General features: G+C 35.1%; 1 protein-coding gene across 2 annotated transcripts in view; it reads left to right on the top strand.

Annotated features, from left to right (window-relative positions):
• The window catches only part of SPAG16 (sperm associated antigen 16), a 1004614-nt gene that overhangs the window by 54006 nt on the left and 933396 nt on the right, over positions 1-17212 (top strand). For both annotated transcript variants that reach the window (XM_032859869.1, XM_032859870.1), the window contains exons 8-9: positions 5801-5870; positions 11701-11807. In XM_032859869.1, coding sequence (XP_032715760.1) covers positions 5801-5870; positions 11701-11807 — 177 coding nt within the window. The remainder of the gene's footprint in view (positions 1-5800; positions 5871-11700; positions 11808-17212) is intronic.

Below are 17212 nucleotides of genomic sequence, written 5' to 3'. Positions count from 1 at the left end.
AGATTCTTTAAGAAATTAAAAATAGAGCTACCCTATGACCCTGCAATTGTATCTCAAAATTTTAAAGAAAAAACACCTATATATATACACACAAAAAATAAGGTTAAATACAATGAGGGGATAAAACGTGAGTATAACAATGAAAATGTAAGATTTTTTAAGGAAGTATTGATAAGATAAAATAGTTAAACATTAAAAGAGGAAAGAGGAAAAGTTTAAAAAAGGTAGAATAAGAAAAAAATAAAACATTTTCTTTGATAGATTAAAGGATCTTGGGAAAAAAGCCATGAATTCTGTGTTGCTTTCCCCTAGCTCTGGACTTCTGAAGTTCTCATTGATTAGTGAACTTGATTTTGTCTGGCTATTCTTGCTGATCTTCTGGGGGATGGTCCTGTTGCAGTGATTCTCAAATGTCTTTGCCCGAGGCAGAATTGCACCGGCCTTGCCAGTGGCCAGGCTAGGTAATATGCTGAGGTTCACTCTCTGTAGCTTTTGTTCCCTGAACGCTTTCCATAGAGCTTTGGAGGATGAGAATGAAAATGGCAGCCTCTCAACATCTGGCTCCATAGGATCCAGAGATCTGGGCCCCAGTCCTCAGTGTGCCCTCAGAGAAAAGTGGTCAGTCCCTTCCATCTCCCTGGTCTCTGGTTGCACTCTGTGCTCACCCAGCCTTGACTGAGTGTTTCTATCTCTGGTGCATGGCTCCATTTGGAGTCTCCAAACACAGCAGGTTCCTGCTGCTCACTCCCATGCTACTCCTCTTGGACGAGGAAGGAGGGGTTTTCTCCATATCTGCTACTTGTGGGGTCCCTGCTCTGGGAGCAGTGGTCCAACTGTGCCTTGGACCATGGTTTAAGGGAACGCCAAGCTGAGAGCTCACTCCTGAGCTCCGTCTCTGTAGCTGGCTTCCCTACTCTGATACCTGGCAGCTTTGCCACACTTAGATGCCCCTAGTCTTTCTATGACCTTGCGGGTCCTGAGACCACACACTCCCTGTGAGGGCTTTACACTGATTAGCCTCTGGAGTGACATCCTTCAGTGGAGCAGACTTCTAGAAGTTCTGATTTTGTGCTCTGCTGCTCTCATTTGCTGGGAGCCGGCCCCTCCTTCTGTGGTTTATCTTCCCATATGTTGCCTTGGATTCACTTCTCCGCATATTCTACCTTCTGGAAAGTGGTCAATTTTCTGTTCCTAGAATTGCTGCTATTCTCCTCTTCTATCTCCTATTGAGTTTGTAGGTGTTCAGAATGGTTTGATAACTATCTGACTGAACTCCTGGGATATAATGATATTTCATTCTCCTACTCCTCCCCCATCTTTCTTCCTCCCGATCCCCCTGCACCACTCTTAAGCACTTATTATTTTTTTATTACATCTCTATTTTCATTGTTTTATTTCAGCGATGCTCTGAGAAGTCACTTCTTTTTTTTTATTTATTCACTTTAGAGAAGTGGGAGAGGGGCAAAGGGAAAGGGAGAGGGAGAATCTCAAGTAGCGTCCCCACTGAGCATGGAGCTCTACATGAGGTTCAGTCTCACAACCCAGAGACCACGGCCTGAGCCAAAATCATGAGTTGAATGCTCAACCGACTGAACCATCCAGACACCCCTCTTAGAAGTCACTTCTAACCAAAACTTTTGGGTATATACTTGAAGCAGTAGGAAGTATCTTATAATTTTTATCTGTGTTCCTAATCGTCACTTCTTTAAAAACCTTCTCTTAATGAACATTTAGCTCACTATCTTTCTCTTTAAACATATAGATCTCTCTAATATCTTGAAAGAAGAAAGGTTAGAATTTAGAATTTTTTAGTGATACTCAGTTTCTATATAAAAGTGAAAGTATACTGTGAGATGACAAAAATCTAAAAGAAGTATGTGTTTTCAAATTCTTTTCATAAGTAATGATATAGCAACTTTCAAATTTATTTAAATCTTATAGAAAAACCTAGTTTGTTTTGCAAAATTAGTGAAAATGTTGTAAATTCTGAGTTATAGTCCTGTTATTGAAAATATATGTAACTTGCGTGTGTGTGTGTGTGTGTGTGTGTGTGTATAAAGTTACATTTTAACTTTTTTTGGATCATGAGTCTCTAATTCAGGAGGCATTCTAAAAAGTAAATGTATGTATTTTCTAGGTCAGCTTACTGAGAGAATCTAGAAGTAATGACACCCCAGTAGCAAATGAGTATACCTGGTGCATAGATATCTCTTTCTAATACCATTCTTCAATAAAAGGAAGCTAGGGCTCCTTGGAGAAGTGGCTGATTATAGGCTGGGTGGGGAAGATACAAAATGAACCTGGAACATTTGTCCCATCTTGTTGCACTAGAATGTTAGGAGATACTCAGAAAGTAAGAGAGAGAGAAGGAAAGAGAAAGGAAGGAAGGAAAGAAGTAAGGAAGGGAGGGAAGAAGGTAAAGGAGGGGGAAGGGACTGAAGAAAATGTTAGGGTATATCAAGGGACAAAGGAACTGTGAGGGCGCTTCCTAAGTGGACCAACAACCAAATTTTGTTTGGATGTTGAGACTGACTGTGCTATACACACAGCAAGAAGGTATGCAAACATCTACATTGTATAATTGAACTCTGAGGGGAGAGTGTCACAAGCCTTACATGCAGGCCTGAAATGTCTTGAGAGAACTAAGAAGGAGACTGGCTTATGGTTTTTGTTGTGTTTAGGGTTTAGGAGCAGGAAGAGAGTTCCTATGTGGGAGGGGAGAGGCTTATATGGTTTGAATCTCCCACCAGTGGCAAAGAAGGGAACAATCTAGTCTTTCATATCAGCCTTACTCCTAAGGGAAGTAGGAAGTTAAGGCTTAAAAACGGTTAGCAGTCAAACATAAAAAAATGGAGTCATACTTATTATAGGAATCATCTTGAAAGAGCTCCCAGTGGTCACATTTTGAACAATTTGAGCAACAAAATAAATAATACAGTATGGGATTATAACCCTGAGTGTAAAATAAATATCTATGAGTTCATATGGATATAAATAAATGGATGAGTATATAAATGGTGAAAAATAAAAATATTTCTCTCAAAAAAGAATCTCAAATGATAAATGTAGACAATCTTTCCCTCAAGGAAGTGGAGCTTAACACCCCAGCTGTTCACTGTTGGCTAAATTAAATGACTTGCTTCCACAAGTACAGTGAAATTGGGGGAAAGACTAATTTTATAGTAGAGAAACCTGGCAAATATTACTTCAGGAGGGTGATCAGGGTTAACATCATCAAACTTTAATCATGTTGATATGTTCTTGATGAGCTATTAATGACACTCCTACTCTGTGCTCTTCCTCCTCAAAATGGTAACTCCTATCTAATCATGAGAAAACATGAGACAAACCGAAATGTATGGGCGTGCTCCAAAATATTACCTGACCAATACTCAAAATTGTCAAGATCATCAAAATGAGGGAAAGTCCAAGAAACTGTCCCAGTACGGAGGAAGCTAAGAAGACATGATGACTTTGATAAGTTCTTGATAGATTTTAGATACTAGCCTTTTATCTGATAAGACATTTTATTTATTTATTTATTTATTTATTTATTAAATATTTTATTTATTTATTTGACAGACAAAGATCACAAGTAGGCAGAGAGGCAGGCAGAGAGAGAGAGGAGGAAGCAAGCTCCCCAAGGAGCAGAGAGCCCGATGTGGGGCTTGATCCCAGGACTCTGAGATCATGACCTGAGCTGAAGGGCAGAGGCTTTAATCCACTGAGCCACCCAGGTGCCCCTCTGATAAGACATTTTAAATATCTTTCTCCATTTTGTCAGTTGTCTTTTGGTTTTGTCAGCTCTTTCCTTTGCTATGCAAAAGCTTTTTATCTTGATGAATTCCCAGTAGTTCATTTTTGCCTTTTTCCCCCTTGCTTTTGGAGACATGTCTTGCAAGAAGTTGATGCAGCTGGGTCGAAGAGTTTGCTGCCTGTGTGTTCCTCAAGGATTTTGGTGGATTCCTGTCTCACATTGAGGTTGTCTTTCATCCATTTTGTGTCTATTTTTGAGTATGGTGTAAGGAAATGGTCCAGTTCCATTCTTCTGCATGGGGCTGTCCAATTTTCCTAATACCATTTGTTGAAGAGACTATCTTTTTTTCCTTTGGATATTCTCTCCTGCTTTGTTGACAATTAGCCGACCATAGAGTTGAGGGTCCATTTCTGGGTTTTCTATTCTGTTCCATTGATATATGTCTGTGTGCCAGTACCATACTGTCTTGAGGATTACAGCTTTGTAATAGAACCTCAAGTCCAGAATTGTGATGCCACAACAGAGGAGCATAGGGGAAAGGAGGGGAAAAATAAAATGAGACAAAATCAGAGAGGGAGACAAATCATAAGAGGAAACAAACAGGGCTGCTGGAGGGGAGAGGGGGTGAGGTATGGGATAATTGAGTGATGGACATTAAGGAGGCCACATTATATAATGAGCACTGAGTATTATATACAAGTGATGAATCACTGAACTCTATCTCTGAAATGAATAATATACTATATGTTAATTAATTGAATTTAAATAAAATAATAATAATAAAAGAAGACAAGATGACTAAATGTAAGATATCTTAGATGGGATCTTGGAACAGAAAAAGGATATTAGAAAAATCTTGAGGAGCCTGGGTAACTCATTCAGTTAAGGGTCTGACTCTTGATTTTGGCTCAGGTTATAATCTCAGGGTGGTGAGATAGGGCCCTGCATTATGTCCATGCTCAGCACCAAGTCTGATTGTCCATCTCCTTCTCCCTGCTTGTACTCTTTCTCTCTCTCTCTCCAATAAGTAAATAAAATTAAAAGAAAAACCTTAATGAAATTAGAATGCAATGTGGACATTGTTAATAATAATTATCAATATTATCTCATTGTGTCAAACACACTATGGTAATGCATGATGTTAGCAATGGGAATAAGGTGCTGGTGTACAAGAACTCTTACATTTCAGCTTTTATGTAAATCTTAAGCTATTCTAAATAAGTATATTTAAAACTTCCATAATCCATTTGGCATCCAAGAATAGATAAACATTTTTTATTTTTTTTTTCCCAGCCAGGCATTTCATGAGCACTAATCTATAGGTTACAATTTATTATCTGCCATTTTCTATTAATAAAGGAATGTTACTACTCAGTGATAGTAGGAAAAATGTGTGTATCTGTATATAATTAAACAGATGGTTTTTGTGTTGGTATAATCACAAAAAGTGAGGGATGAGAGAACTCTTTAAGGTTGAGTTTTTAATTCAAGACTACTGTTCAGGAAATATAGGTAAATTATATGCCACCAAACTAACAAATGTTCTTAATTATAAAACATGTTTAATAAAACAAGGAGTGTCTGTGGGCGGAAAATGAACTAAGAGTTTCAGGAAAAACAAGTCTCTTCATATTTTACTTCCCAACTAATACTTTCCTCATCTTTTATAAATAGAAAGATGAATTAAGTTGTTGTGAAGTAATTTCAACAGAGGAGAAACTTCTCTCAAAGTAGAGTACTGAATAATTATCATTCAAAGTGTACAATAAGTATTCTTGATTCAGGAAATGATGCTGTGAAATAAATGTTTCAGATATTTATTTATAATGGATACCTAATAATCACCCATGGAATTGGATTTAAACTTAAAATTACGTTTTTCTTTTGTTGTAATTCATGTTTCAAAAATTTTTAATATGTAGGAATTAATCCTAGAGGTTAATATTTTTATATCTTGCAGTTGATATTTAAATATTGCATTTTGTTTTGTCCTTTTTGGGTCATTTTGTATATAACCCTATATCTTTTTATTTTATTTTTTAGATTTCTGGGCTTCAAGCAACTCTGAAGCATATGGAAATAGGGCATAATTACCATGCTTCTGAAATTAGAGGTAAAAGTAAAATGTGGTAAAACTAATTTAATATTGGTTGGTGATTTTTAAATCTTATCAGTGCTCCAAATGTTAGAGATACTTAAAAGTGAATAAATGATATGGTAACTATTTCATAAATTAAAATGTTAATGAAAAGATCAAGAGGGAGTATAGATATGGTACTGTATAGATTAATTTTAATATGAGTAAACTATAATGGGAGGACTTCTGTTTCTGGCCAAGTTGGAGTATGTGGTACCAGACTAACCTTCATTCAGTAAAAAAAATCTCTCTAAGCTGTCAATAGGCATTGGAAAAATAGGCATTGGAAAATAGCACAAGTCACAGAAGGCAAGTGACAGAAGGAAAATTTTAAAGTTGAGATCCACCATCACCATGGCTTTGTGCCTGTGGAAATTTCCAAACCAAATTCCATGGAAATGGAGGTCAAGAAGAGCATGCCAGTCCTGATGAACTGAAAAGGCAAAGATCATAGTGGACAGTTGTCAAAGTGACTAAAATCTGTAGGAGAGTGCACCAGATAAAAGGGTGCTGCAAAGAGCAGTGGTCCAGTTTGTGGGGAAGTTTACTATGAGTCCTTAGTTGGTAGCCAGGCTATACATGGAGACTACCAGGGACTTACTAGAAAGAGAAGATTTTATAGGGTTCAGAGGGGAACGGGGATACTAGAAGTCAGAGATGGGAGACATTGGAGTTCTGTCCATGACTGGAATGGAGAGACCTCATTAACATCTTGGTAACACATATTAACATTTAATATAATCATATTAACATAACATTGTCCTGCCCTATAAAACAAAAAAACAAAGTTTACATAGAATTTCTAGGGAAGGGGACATATGGGTGGCTCAGTGGGTTAAAGCCTCTGGCTTCGGCTCAGGTCATGATCTCAGGGTCCTGGGATCAGGCCCCACATCAGGCTCTCTGCTCAGCGGGGAGCCTGCTTCCCTCCCCCTCTCTGCCTGCCTCTCTGCCTACTTGTGATCTCTCCATGTGTGTCAAATAAATAAATAAAATCTTTAAAAAAAAAAAGAATTTCTAGGGAAGACAAATTGGAGTTTGAATCTTGCCAAGTTAGAGAGCCTTGGGAAAAATTTAGGGCTTTGCATGGATCCACTTTAACAAAGCATACAATTAAGCCTAGAATTTCAAGGTGATCATCAAAAAAATTAAACTGCCTGCTAGAATAAAAATCAATATCCTGTAAAGGAAGGCAGTTGGCCAGAGTCTTTATAATCTATTATCTATACTGCGTAGTATGTAATTAGAATTTTCTGTACATGTTACAGAAACAGGAAAAAGTGACCCACAATCAAGATAAAAATCAGTAAATGGAAACCTACACTGAGATGGCCCAGGTGTTGAATTTAGCAGATAAAAATGCCAGAGCACCTATTTTGAATATGACCAAGGACTTAAAGAAAAATATGACATTAATTAAGGAGGCAGGGAATCTTAGCAGATAAACAGAAACAAAAAAAGGAAGTTGAAATTCTATTACTGAGAAATATGGGAGCTTAAATGAAAATTTTGTAGTTCAGAACAGATTGGAGATGGCAGAAATGTCAGTGAATTTGAGAGACATCCATTAAAATATAGTCTGAAGAAGAAATGAGAAAAAAAGCGAGATCGGTGATGTTTTGAAGTGGCTTTTGGTCAAAAGGAATAAATTTCGACACAACACAAAGAAATACATTATTTTAATTACATAATCCCAAATACCTGAATGACATGAATTCCTTAAATTCCATGCTGAATAATTTTATGATTTTTATAAACATGCATTCTAGTGTTAGGTATGGTACTTGCTGTACCTTTTCCCAAGCTTCTGGTTTTAGCATTTGGCTGTGTCATGTCAGACTGTGTCATCTCCCTGACGTCTGATCGACTTGGAACCTTACTTAGCCGAGAACTCTGATTTGAAGAGAAGTTGATTATTGGTGAACTGGTTGTCTCTCATAAATACTGTCATCCTTCATGATATGAAGTAACTCCCCCTCCATTTGCTTGTTTTAGTTTAATTTTTTAAAACTCTGTCAACCTGTCATCCATCCAAAAGTCTATCCATTTATTTTAGGCAGAGGTTGGTATGGCAGTAGAGATTCTTAAAATTTAATATTTATTCACTCTGTACTTAGGGAACAATGAGTTGATCATCATTTACTCTGAATTTTGGGAAAAAGACAAATTAATTGTTATTCAGTCCAAATGTAGGGATAAGACAAAAATTGAACTGATTTGGAGTAATCAATTATTTGTCAATATACCATATTTTTTATTATCAAAGTGATATGCCTATTTTAGAAATTTTTTAAATGATAAACTTTATTTTTAAAATTATCCATAATTGTACTACCCAGAGAGAATATTATTAATACTATCATTCTGAACTTTCTCACCTAAAAAGGTTTTTAATTCTACATTTATTCTTGTATGGTATGTAGAATAATAGAAAAATTCCTAGGAGAAAGTATGAAATAATGAATTATTATTGATTAGGTATTTAAAGGGACAATTTTGTACTATTTTTCTTTGTTGTTATGAAATATAATATATATCAAATATTTATGAGAAACTATACAGAAACACTTTAATATTATGTATTTGAGATAAAAGCAGTTTTTGTACAAGTTACTTAATTTCAAATAGGTTTATGAATATGCTGATTTTGATATGTTTGTGTTATTAACTTATATTACTTTGCTTTCTCATAAGGTCACAGTTTGAATGCAATAATTCCTATTTCCAAAACAGGTTTAAAAGATGCGTATAATCGTATCTTAATATATCTTATAATTTATGATAGATTTTGAATTCAGGATGAACAGCTAGAAATTGGAAGTGTTAGATGAAGTAAAAAACAACTGAAAGCTGACTTCAGATGTTCATACAGGAAAAAGATGTCATATGGAGTAAAGCAAAGTATTCCATAAGGTTTTTAGCTTAATACATTGCTGCTTTTAAAGTTGGCATTTGTTGCTGCTCAGAATTGCATTATAAGATACCAATTTCCTATGACTATATGGAATATATGGCCTAGGTTAGAAAATAAAATTAAAGTAAAAATAAAGTAAATTTAAAGAAAAACCTCTTCCCCTTTACCTCTATTTGCCTTTTTCTGAATTACAATTAGATATGTGCTTGATTTCCTCATTTTAGCTTACATGTGATCTAATCTCTTAGCTATTTTCTGTTTAGCCTCTGGGCCAAATTGTGGATAATCTCTTCAAAACCTTTTTCAATTAAATAATTCTCTTTTCAGCTGGGTTTAATCTGCAAGAGAGTTAGTGACTGGCACAATGTACGTGCTTATGTATTTATTTTGTTAAATCAATATATTCGTGCATTTAAAATTTTATTTTTTATTTATTATTTATTTATTTTTTATTATTATGTTCAGTTAACCAACATATAGTACATCATTAGTTTTTGCTGTAGTGTTCAACGATTCATCAGTTGCTCATAACACCCAGTGCTCCGCCCATCACTCAGTTGCCCCTCGCCCCTCCCTCCCCCCATCCTCAACCCTCAATTTGTTTCTCTGGAGTCAAGAGTCTCTCATGGTTTTTCTCCCTCTCTGATTTCTTCCCACTCAGTTTTCCCACCCTTCCCCTATTGTCTTCTAGATTTGCACAGTTTTAATGTTTAACGAAGGGCCTGAACATATTCAATTAACATTGATTCAATGAGTGTGTGCATACATAAGGAATTGTTAAAGGATGAAATATAGCACTGGAGGTATAATAGACAAAATTTCTATAAATGCAAAAGTGTTTATTTGATGTTTGCTTCATTTCTCTTAAAAAATTATACTTTCTTTAAGATGTTGATTGTGCCCAAATAAAATCTGGGAAACTGCACAGCACCAATCAGTAATATAGGCCTGTCATTAATAAGCATTAGGTGTGATAAACATAAAGATGCTATGATAGAGACATGGAATTCACTAGGATATTACTAAACATTAAGAAGCACTATATGGAATTTGAGAATTATATGCGCTTAACCATGAATGTCATACAGAATTTAATGTCTGAGCCTCTTATTTGTTCTATAAATCTTTATGCAAGTGAAAGTGATGTGTATCTGATGGAGAATGGAAATCATGTTTGTACTTGCTACATCAAGAAACAATTGAGAAGTGTTATTTCTCTGCTAATTCCACATGTATTCTACAATGTTTATTCTCATGTTTTGGTTATAAGTGTTGAATATTTTCCAAAACATGATTAAGTGTGAACTTTTGTAATTTCATTTTGTTGTGGGAAAACTACATATACTTATAAACCAAGGCTTTCTTAGTTTTTGACTTTGATTTATTATCCTTAACATTTTGTTTGTTTGCTTCTTGATTTTTATTTCTCTTATGAAGTGGTGCTTAGTCATGTTTTGCATGCTACCTGACATCTGCTCATGTTCTTATTTTAGAACTACCTGCTGGAATCCTGGGTTTCTCTACTGCTTTCTCATTGCTTCCCCTATAGATATTATTATATATATATTTCTCATATATAAAAGAGAACAAAAGATAGTGACCTTGATGGGGTTATTGACAGGATTTCATGAAATTATATATGCAAATTGTTTAAACCAGTGGCTGTTATGTAGTAAAAAAATCAATGAGGCATAAATGTTAATTATTATTATTTTAAATTATTATCATTATCAAGATGTCACTGTTGCTTGTTGAAAAGGAGATCATAATAGAGAATTGGTAGTAAAAATTTTTCATTAATGGAAGTGAAAAATTTTTTTAAATTAAAATGTAATTGTTTCCTTTCCCCCACATTTTGACTTCCCAGATGCTGTGGGGCTCTAACTGTTAGCACCATTCAGGGAGGATAGGTAGTTTGGACACCCGAGTGTTTGAATTCTTCTAAGTACTTTCATGTAGAACTGTGTTATTCAATATTCTGTTTTAGTGTTATTGTCAGGGTTATTTTGGAGATTTTCTCCTATGTCCGAAACAAGTACTGAATAGGAAAAGTCAGATTAGTAAGAATCTAAATGCCAGCTATATGCTTCCTTGCCTTTATTACCTTAGAATTTTTTGAGAATGTGGACTCATTAAGAAATTTTTGTATTTATCTTTTCTCTATTACAAATCTAGTGTTATATTTAGAAAATTTAGTTATTTCTTTTATTTCAGAGTTAATCATTATAATTTTAGTAGTTATTTGCAATTAGTTTCCTGTTTAGAAATAAAAGAGGAAATTATGTATACCTAAGTAGGTATATGTATGTGGAAGGATGTGTAAAAGAAAGACTTTCCCTGTCACTTTTATTTTTCCCTCAGGTGGTTTTAGTGGGATTGTTCTTTATGTCCAGGAGAGTTTGGAGACTAATGTTACAACCCATTGGAATATTACCTAATGTTTTCCTTTCTGTTTTTCTCAACATTGGGAACCATAAAGAATAATATTTTATTAATACAACATTCTTTTAAGAATCCATTGTTTATTATCCAATTCCACTTGGGAAGTTTTGTCATTGCTTATCATTCTCTCCTTGGCCCTTTTCAACTTCACTTGTATACACATTAAACCTCATGACAGGAATTGGATATAATGTAATGCGAGATTGGCTGCTATGATCTCTAACTGGTTCATCATGCCATTTCACTGACCTTGCAGTAATGACACCCTGAATTTTGGGGAAATAAATTTGATACTTCACTTAAAACATTTTGTCGTATTTTAATATTATTAGTTTAATACTTTAAAAATACATGTATCATTATGACTTTGGCTTTCATATGTTTGGCTAAAGTAATATTTATTGTTGAGAAATAGTATAGATACTAAGAATAAATTGTGTTATCTTGTAGTTCCTAATTCTGAAAAAGAAAATGCACCAGAAGGTCCTACTCAGAAAGGTCTTCGTGAAGCCAGGGAAATAAACAAATGTAAAACAAGGATAAAAGATAATAAAAAGGTATGACTTTTTGTTCTTATTTCCATTAATTCCTGCTTAACTCTCAGATATGCAGATCCATGAATTCATATGGTAACATTATTTTATTGGAAGAGGAATTTAGAGGTTATATTTTCCAAGCCCCTTGGTTTATAGATAAACATGGAGGTCCTCAAATGTTGACTGATATGTGAGGGACATACTCTTACTGGTGGCAGAGACAACTTAGTGAATCAGTCTGCGACCTACCCCAACTTAATCACAGGCATGTGTGCTCACTTACTCAGTTTTCTGCTTACTCTTTCCGAAAAAAGTAACTCCCACATCATCCCTTTCCTTTTTCATAGTATAACTTTAAACTTTTCTTAGTTTTCTTTAAAAGTAGAATGGGAAGAATTATGGCCCACTTAAGAATCTCCTTATATCTGAGTACCTTTGCTTTGCAATCAGGCTGGTATTTAAATACTTACATAATGGTGAAAGAAAATGTGGTATTAAAATGTGTGGTCAGAGATCAAAAATGAGGAAGGGAAAAAAGCACATAAAACTCTAAGAGGTTTAATTTCTTGTTGTGAAATTTGCATGAATGTCTATCTGAGGTAATGAATTTTCTTACAAAGTATGTGTTGTTACCTTTAAGTTCTAAAATAGCTGATATTCATTTACAAATGAAAATACTTTAAATTATAATATTTAGTAGTAGTAATTCTATAAGAATAATAGATTTTTATGAATTAAAATAATGTAATAAACCTTTTATTTAGCTAATAATATCAATAAAGTTTTTTCTTCAAAGGTATGCATTAGAATCCAGTATTATACATTACATTGAATAAACTACAGACTAAACAATTTTAGGTTATACTTAGGCTTTGGCGGTTACTTTGTAATATTCAGATTAGTATTTTACTCTTCCTCTATTATCATTATTAACTTAGGATTTATGGTGTTTGGGGTCGATCTTTTTTTGTCAGCCTGCCTCTAGCTTCCCTGTGCCAATGGTCTCCCATCATGATGGATCTTCTGTTCATGCCACCTTAAAGCTTTCCCGCTCCTCTGTTTTTGAGTCTCTGCCGAATCCAAGTAGTGGTTGTGGCTCACTCTCTTGCTGTCATCAAGTAGTTCTTGTTCTCATCTGGGAATAGAGGAGCATATAAATCACCCCAAATAAAGAAAAAATCAGAGTTAAGGATTTTCTGTGTGATGGTGGCGATTGTCATTAGGAACATTTTCATCTTCTTATGGCATAGACATTCTCTTTAAGGTAGCAAGTCATTCTTAGGAATGATTTGTTGATTCATTCATTAAGTGCTTACGGCTTATAAAACTTTACATTAGTAATGCAAAGTTGGCTTTTTGTGTGGCAAAAAGCTACTAAAATATAGGATAAACATTTAATATTTATGCATAGTATATTTTTTTCAGTGCATTAAAATATTTAACATAATACCTACAACATGATAGAAAAATTTGGGCCTTACAAAAGTGATTAAGTACAGAATAAATTCCTCCCCTCTTACCAAGTAATCATTTTTATTAATATTTCTTTTTAAATTTTTTTCCCTGCAAGTTTGTACACTTTGACCGACATCTCCCCAATGTCCCCACCCTCCAGCTCCTGGTAATCACCATTCTACTCTTTGCTTCTATGAGTTTTTGCTTTTTTGATTCACACATATAAATGCTATCATATAGTATTTATTTTTCTCTGACTTGTTTCATTTAGCATGATATTCTCAAGGCCCATCAGTGTTGTCACAAATGGCAGAATGTCCTTCTGTCTCACAGCTGAATGCTAATCCATTGTGTGTGTGTGTGTGTGTGTGTATAGCTAATCCATTGTGTGTGTCTGTGTGTGTGTGTGTGTATACACATCACATCTTGTTTATTCATTCATCCATTGACATATGATTAGTTTGTTTCTATGTTTTGGCTATTATAAATAATGCTGTAATCAAAGGGAATGCAGATATCTTTTGGAGATCTTGTTTTCCTTTCCTTTTGATATATATTCAGAAATGGAATTGCTGGACAATATAGCAGTGCTATTTTTATTTTTTTGAGGAAAAATAAAAATTTTATATAAAAAAATATATTAAAAAAAATAATTTTTTTTTATATATTTTATTTATAAAAAATAAATAACCACAAGTGGTTGTACCAGCTTACATTCCCATCAACAGTGCACAAGGGTTCCTTTTCTCCACATCCTTACTGACAGTTGTTATGTATTGTCTTTTTGATAATAGCCATTGTAACAGGTATGAGAGGATATTGCATTGTGGTTTTGATCTCCATTTTCCTGATCACTAATGATGTTAAGAATCTTTACATGTACCTGTTGGCTATTTGTATGTATTCTTTGGAAAATATTTATTTCATTCCTTTGCCCATATTTTAATTGGATTATGGTTTTTTTGTGTTACTGAGCTGTGTGAGTTCTTTATGTATTTAGATATTTATCCTTTATTAGATAGGTGGCTTGCAAATATTTTCTTCTATTCAATACGTCACCTTTTCACTTTGTTGATTGTTTCTTTTGCTGCACAGAGGCTTTTTTGGATATAATCTCATTTGACTTTTGCTTTCATTTCTTGTGCTTTTGGTGTCATATCCAAAAAATCATTGACAAGACCAGGATCAAGAAGTTTTTTTCTCCAGGAGTTTTATGCTGTCAGGTATGATGGTTAATGAGTTTTGAGTTAGTCTTTTAGTTTTGGTTTGTCTTGTAAACTTTTTATCTCCACTTCTATTTTCATTAACAACCTAGCTAGATATAGAATTCTTGCCTGCATGTTTTTCTCGTTTAGTGCCTTGAATATATCATGCCAGTTCTTTCTGGCCAGACAGGGTCTCTGTGGATAGGTCTGCTGCCAATCTAATATTCCTACCATTGTATATTACAGACCTCTTGTCCCAAGCTCCTTTCAGGGTTTTCTCTTTGTCTCTGAGACCTATAAGTTTTACTATTAGATGACAGGCCATTGACCTACTTTTATTGATTTTGAGGGGGGTTCTCTGTGCCTCCTGGGTTTTTTTATGTGTTTCCTTCCACAAATTAGGGAAGTTCTGGGTATAATTTGCTCCAATATACCTTTTGCCTCTTTCTTTCTTCTTCTTGGATCCCAATTATTCCAATATTGTTTCATCTTATGGTATCACTTATCTCTCGAATTTTACCCTCGTGGTCCAATAGTTGTTTATCTCTCTTTTTCTCAACTTTTTATTCTCCCTCATTTTGCCTTCTATATCATTAATTCTCTCTTCTGCCCCATTTATCTTAGCAGTAAGAGCCTCCAGTTTTGATTGCATCTCATTAATAGCTTTTTGATTTCAACTTGGTTAGATTTTAGTTCTTTTATTTCTCCAGAATGGGATTCTATAGTATCTTCCATGCTTTTTTAGAACCCAGCTAGCACCCTGATAATCATCATTCTGAATTCTAGGACTGACATATTACTAATGTCTGTATTGATTAGGTCCCTAGCATTTGGTACTGCCTCTTGTTCTTTTTTTGAGGTGATATTTTCTGCCTTGTCATTTTGTCCAGAGAAGAATAGATGAATGAGAGAACAAAACACTAAAAGGGTAATGACGATCCTAGAAAAATATACACTAATTAAATCAGAAGAGACCTGAAACTGAGGGGAGAAGAAAGAAAAAAATAATATGATTAGACTGGTGGGTAGAACAGAGCCACACGCTTGATTTTGGTTGTATTTTGATCTGTTAGAAGAAACTGCCTTCCAAAAGAAAAAGAAAGAAAAACTTATAGGTATACAAAATACAAAAATAAGGGTAAACATGATGAAGCAATGTTATATGAATGTGAAGATGAAAATTAAAAAAGATTTTAAGATAAAGAATTGATAAGATAAGCAGTTGGTTGAATAAAGAAAAATAAAAGAATGTGATCAGGGGAGACTAGAACAAAGCTATACTCTAGACTTAGAGTATATTTTGATCTGTTCGAAGAAACTGTATCCCAAAATTTTAAAGAATGAGAGGCTTATATGTATACAAAAAAAATAAGGTTGAATACAATGAAGGGTTTGAATATGTGTATGAAAATGAAAATTAAAAAAGATTTTTAAAAGGTATTGATAAGATGAAATAGGTTAAAATAGGAAAGAGGAAAATTTAAAAAAAATAATGAAAATTTAAGAAATTTAACTTTAAAAGACTAAAGAATCATGGCAAAATAAGCTATGAATTCTCTGTGTTGTAGTCCTTTAGCACTGGTGTTTTGCAGTTCTCATTGATTGGTAAACTTCGTCTTTTCTGGATGTTCTTGCTGATCTTTTGTGGGATGGGCTTGTTGTATTGATTCTCAGATGTCTTTGCCTGAGGTGGAAGTTCACTGCCCTTGTTGGGGTCAGGGTAAGCAATCTGCTCGGGGTTTCTCTCCATAGCTTTTTTTCCCTGAAAGCTTTCTGTACAGATTTGGAGTATGAGAATGAAGATGGCGACCTCCCAATCTCCGGCCCCAGAGGAGTCAAGAGCTCCCCCGCAGTGAACCCTCAGGGAAAAGCATTCAGTCACAGCTGTCTCCCTGGTCTCTGGCTGCACTCCGAGCTCACCTAGCCTGTGACAGAGTATTTCTATCTCTGGCATGTGGTCCTTTTTTAAGTCTCCAAACCCAGCAGATTCCTGCAGTGTGCTTTCATGCCACTAGTCCTGGTTGGGGGGGTGGGGTGTTCTCCCCAGATCTTCCACTTGTGGGGTCCCTGCTCGAAGAGTAGTGGTCAGACTTTGCCTCAGATTACGGTTTATGACAACCCCAAACTGAGAGCCCTCTTCTTAGCTCTGTTGTTGCCCCTGGTTTCCCCATTCTGATACCTTGGAGCTGTGCCACACTCAGGTATCCTCAGTCTTTCTGTGACTCCTGAAGATCCTGAGACTCCACTGACCCAGCAAGTATTTCACTCCCCATTGAGCCAATGGCATGACATCCCTCCATGGAGCAGACTTCTAAAAGTTCTGATTTTGTGCTCTGCTGCTCTATCGCTTGCTGGGTGCTGGCCCCTGTCCCCGCGGTCTCTTCGCATTTATTGCCTTGAATTCACTTCTTCGCACATCCTACCTTCTAGAAAGTGGTCGATTTTCTTTTCATAGAATTATAGCTATTCTTCTCTTTGATCTCCTGTTGAGTTTGTAGGTGTTTGGAATGGTTTGGTAACTATCTAGCTGAATTCCTGGGACCAGACAGAATTTAGGTCTACTACTCCTCTGCCATTTTGCTCACCACCCCTCCAACTGAAACCGGGAAACTCTTCTTGGAACTCAGAATAAATTAATTTTCTCCGTAAAATCTGTGTTAGAGTTGGTTTTCCCAAAGTGAATTTCCTAACTTATAATACCTTCTTTGCTGATGATTTCCAAACATTCATATTACCATATCATAACTTTATGGTAATAATTTAGCT

This window comes from Lontra canadensis, unplaced genomic scaffold (assembly GCF_010015895.1).
Source record: "Lontra canadensis isolate GAN:19392208 unplaced genomic scaffold, GSC_riverotter_1.0 scaffold18, whole genome shotgun sequence".
NCBI lineage: Eukaryota > Metazoa > Chordata > Mammalia > Carnivora > Mustelidae > Lontra > Lontra canadensis.
The sequence above is the reverse complement of the archived record's forward strand: the minus strand, read 5'-3'. Positions and strand labels throughout refer to the sequence as shown.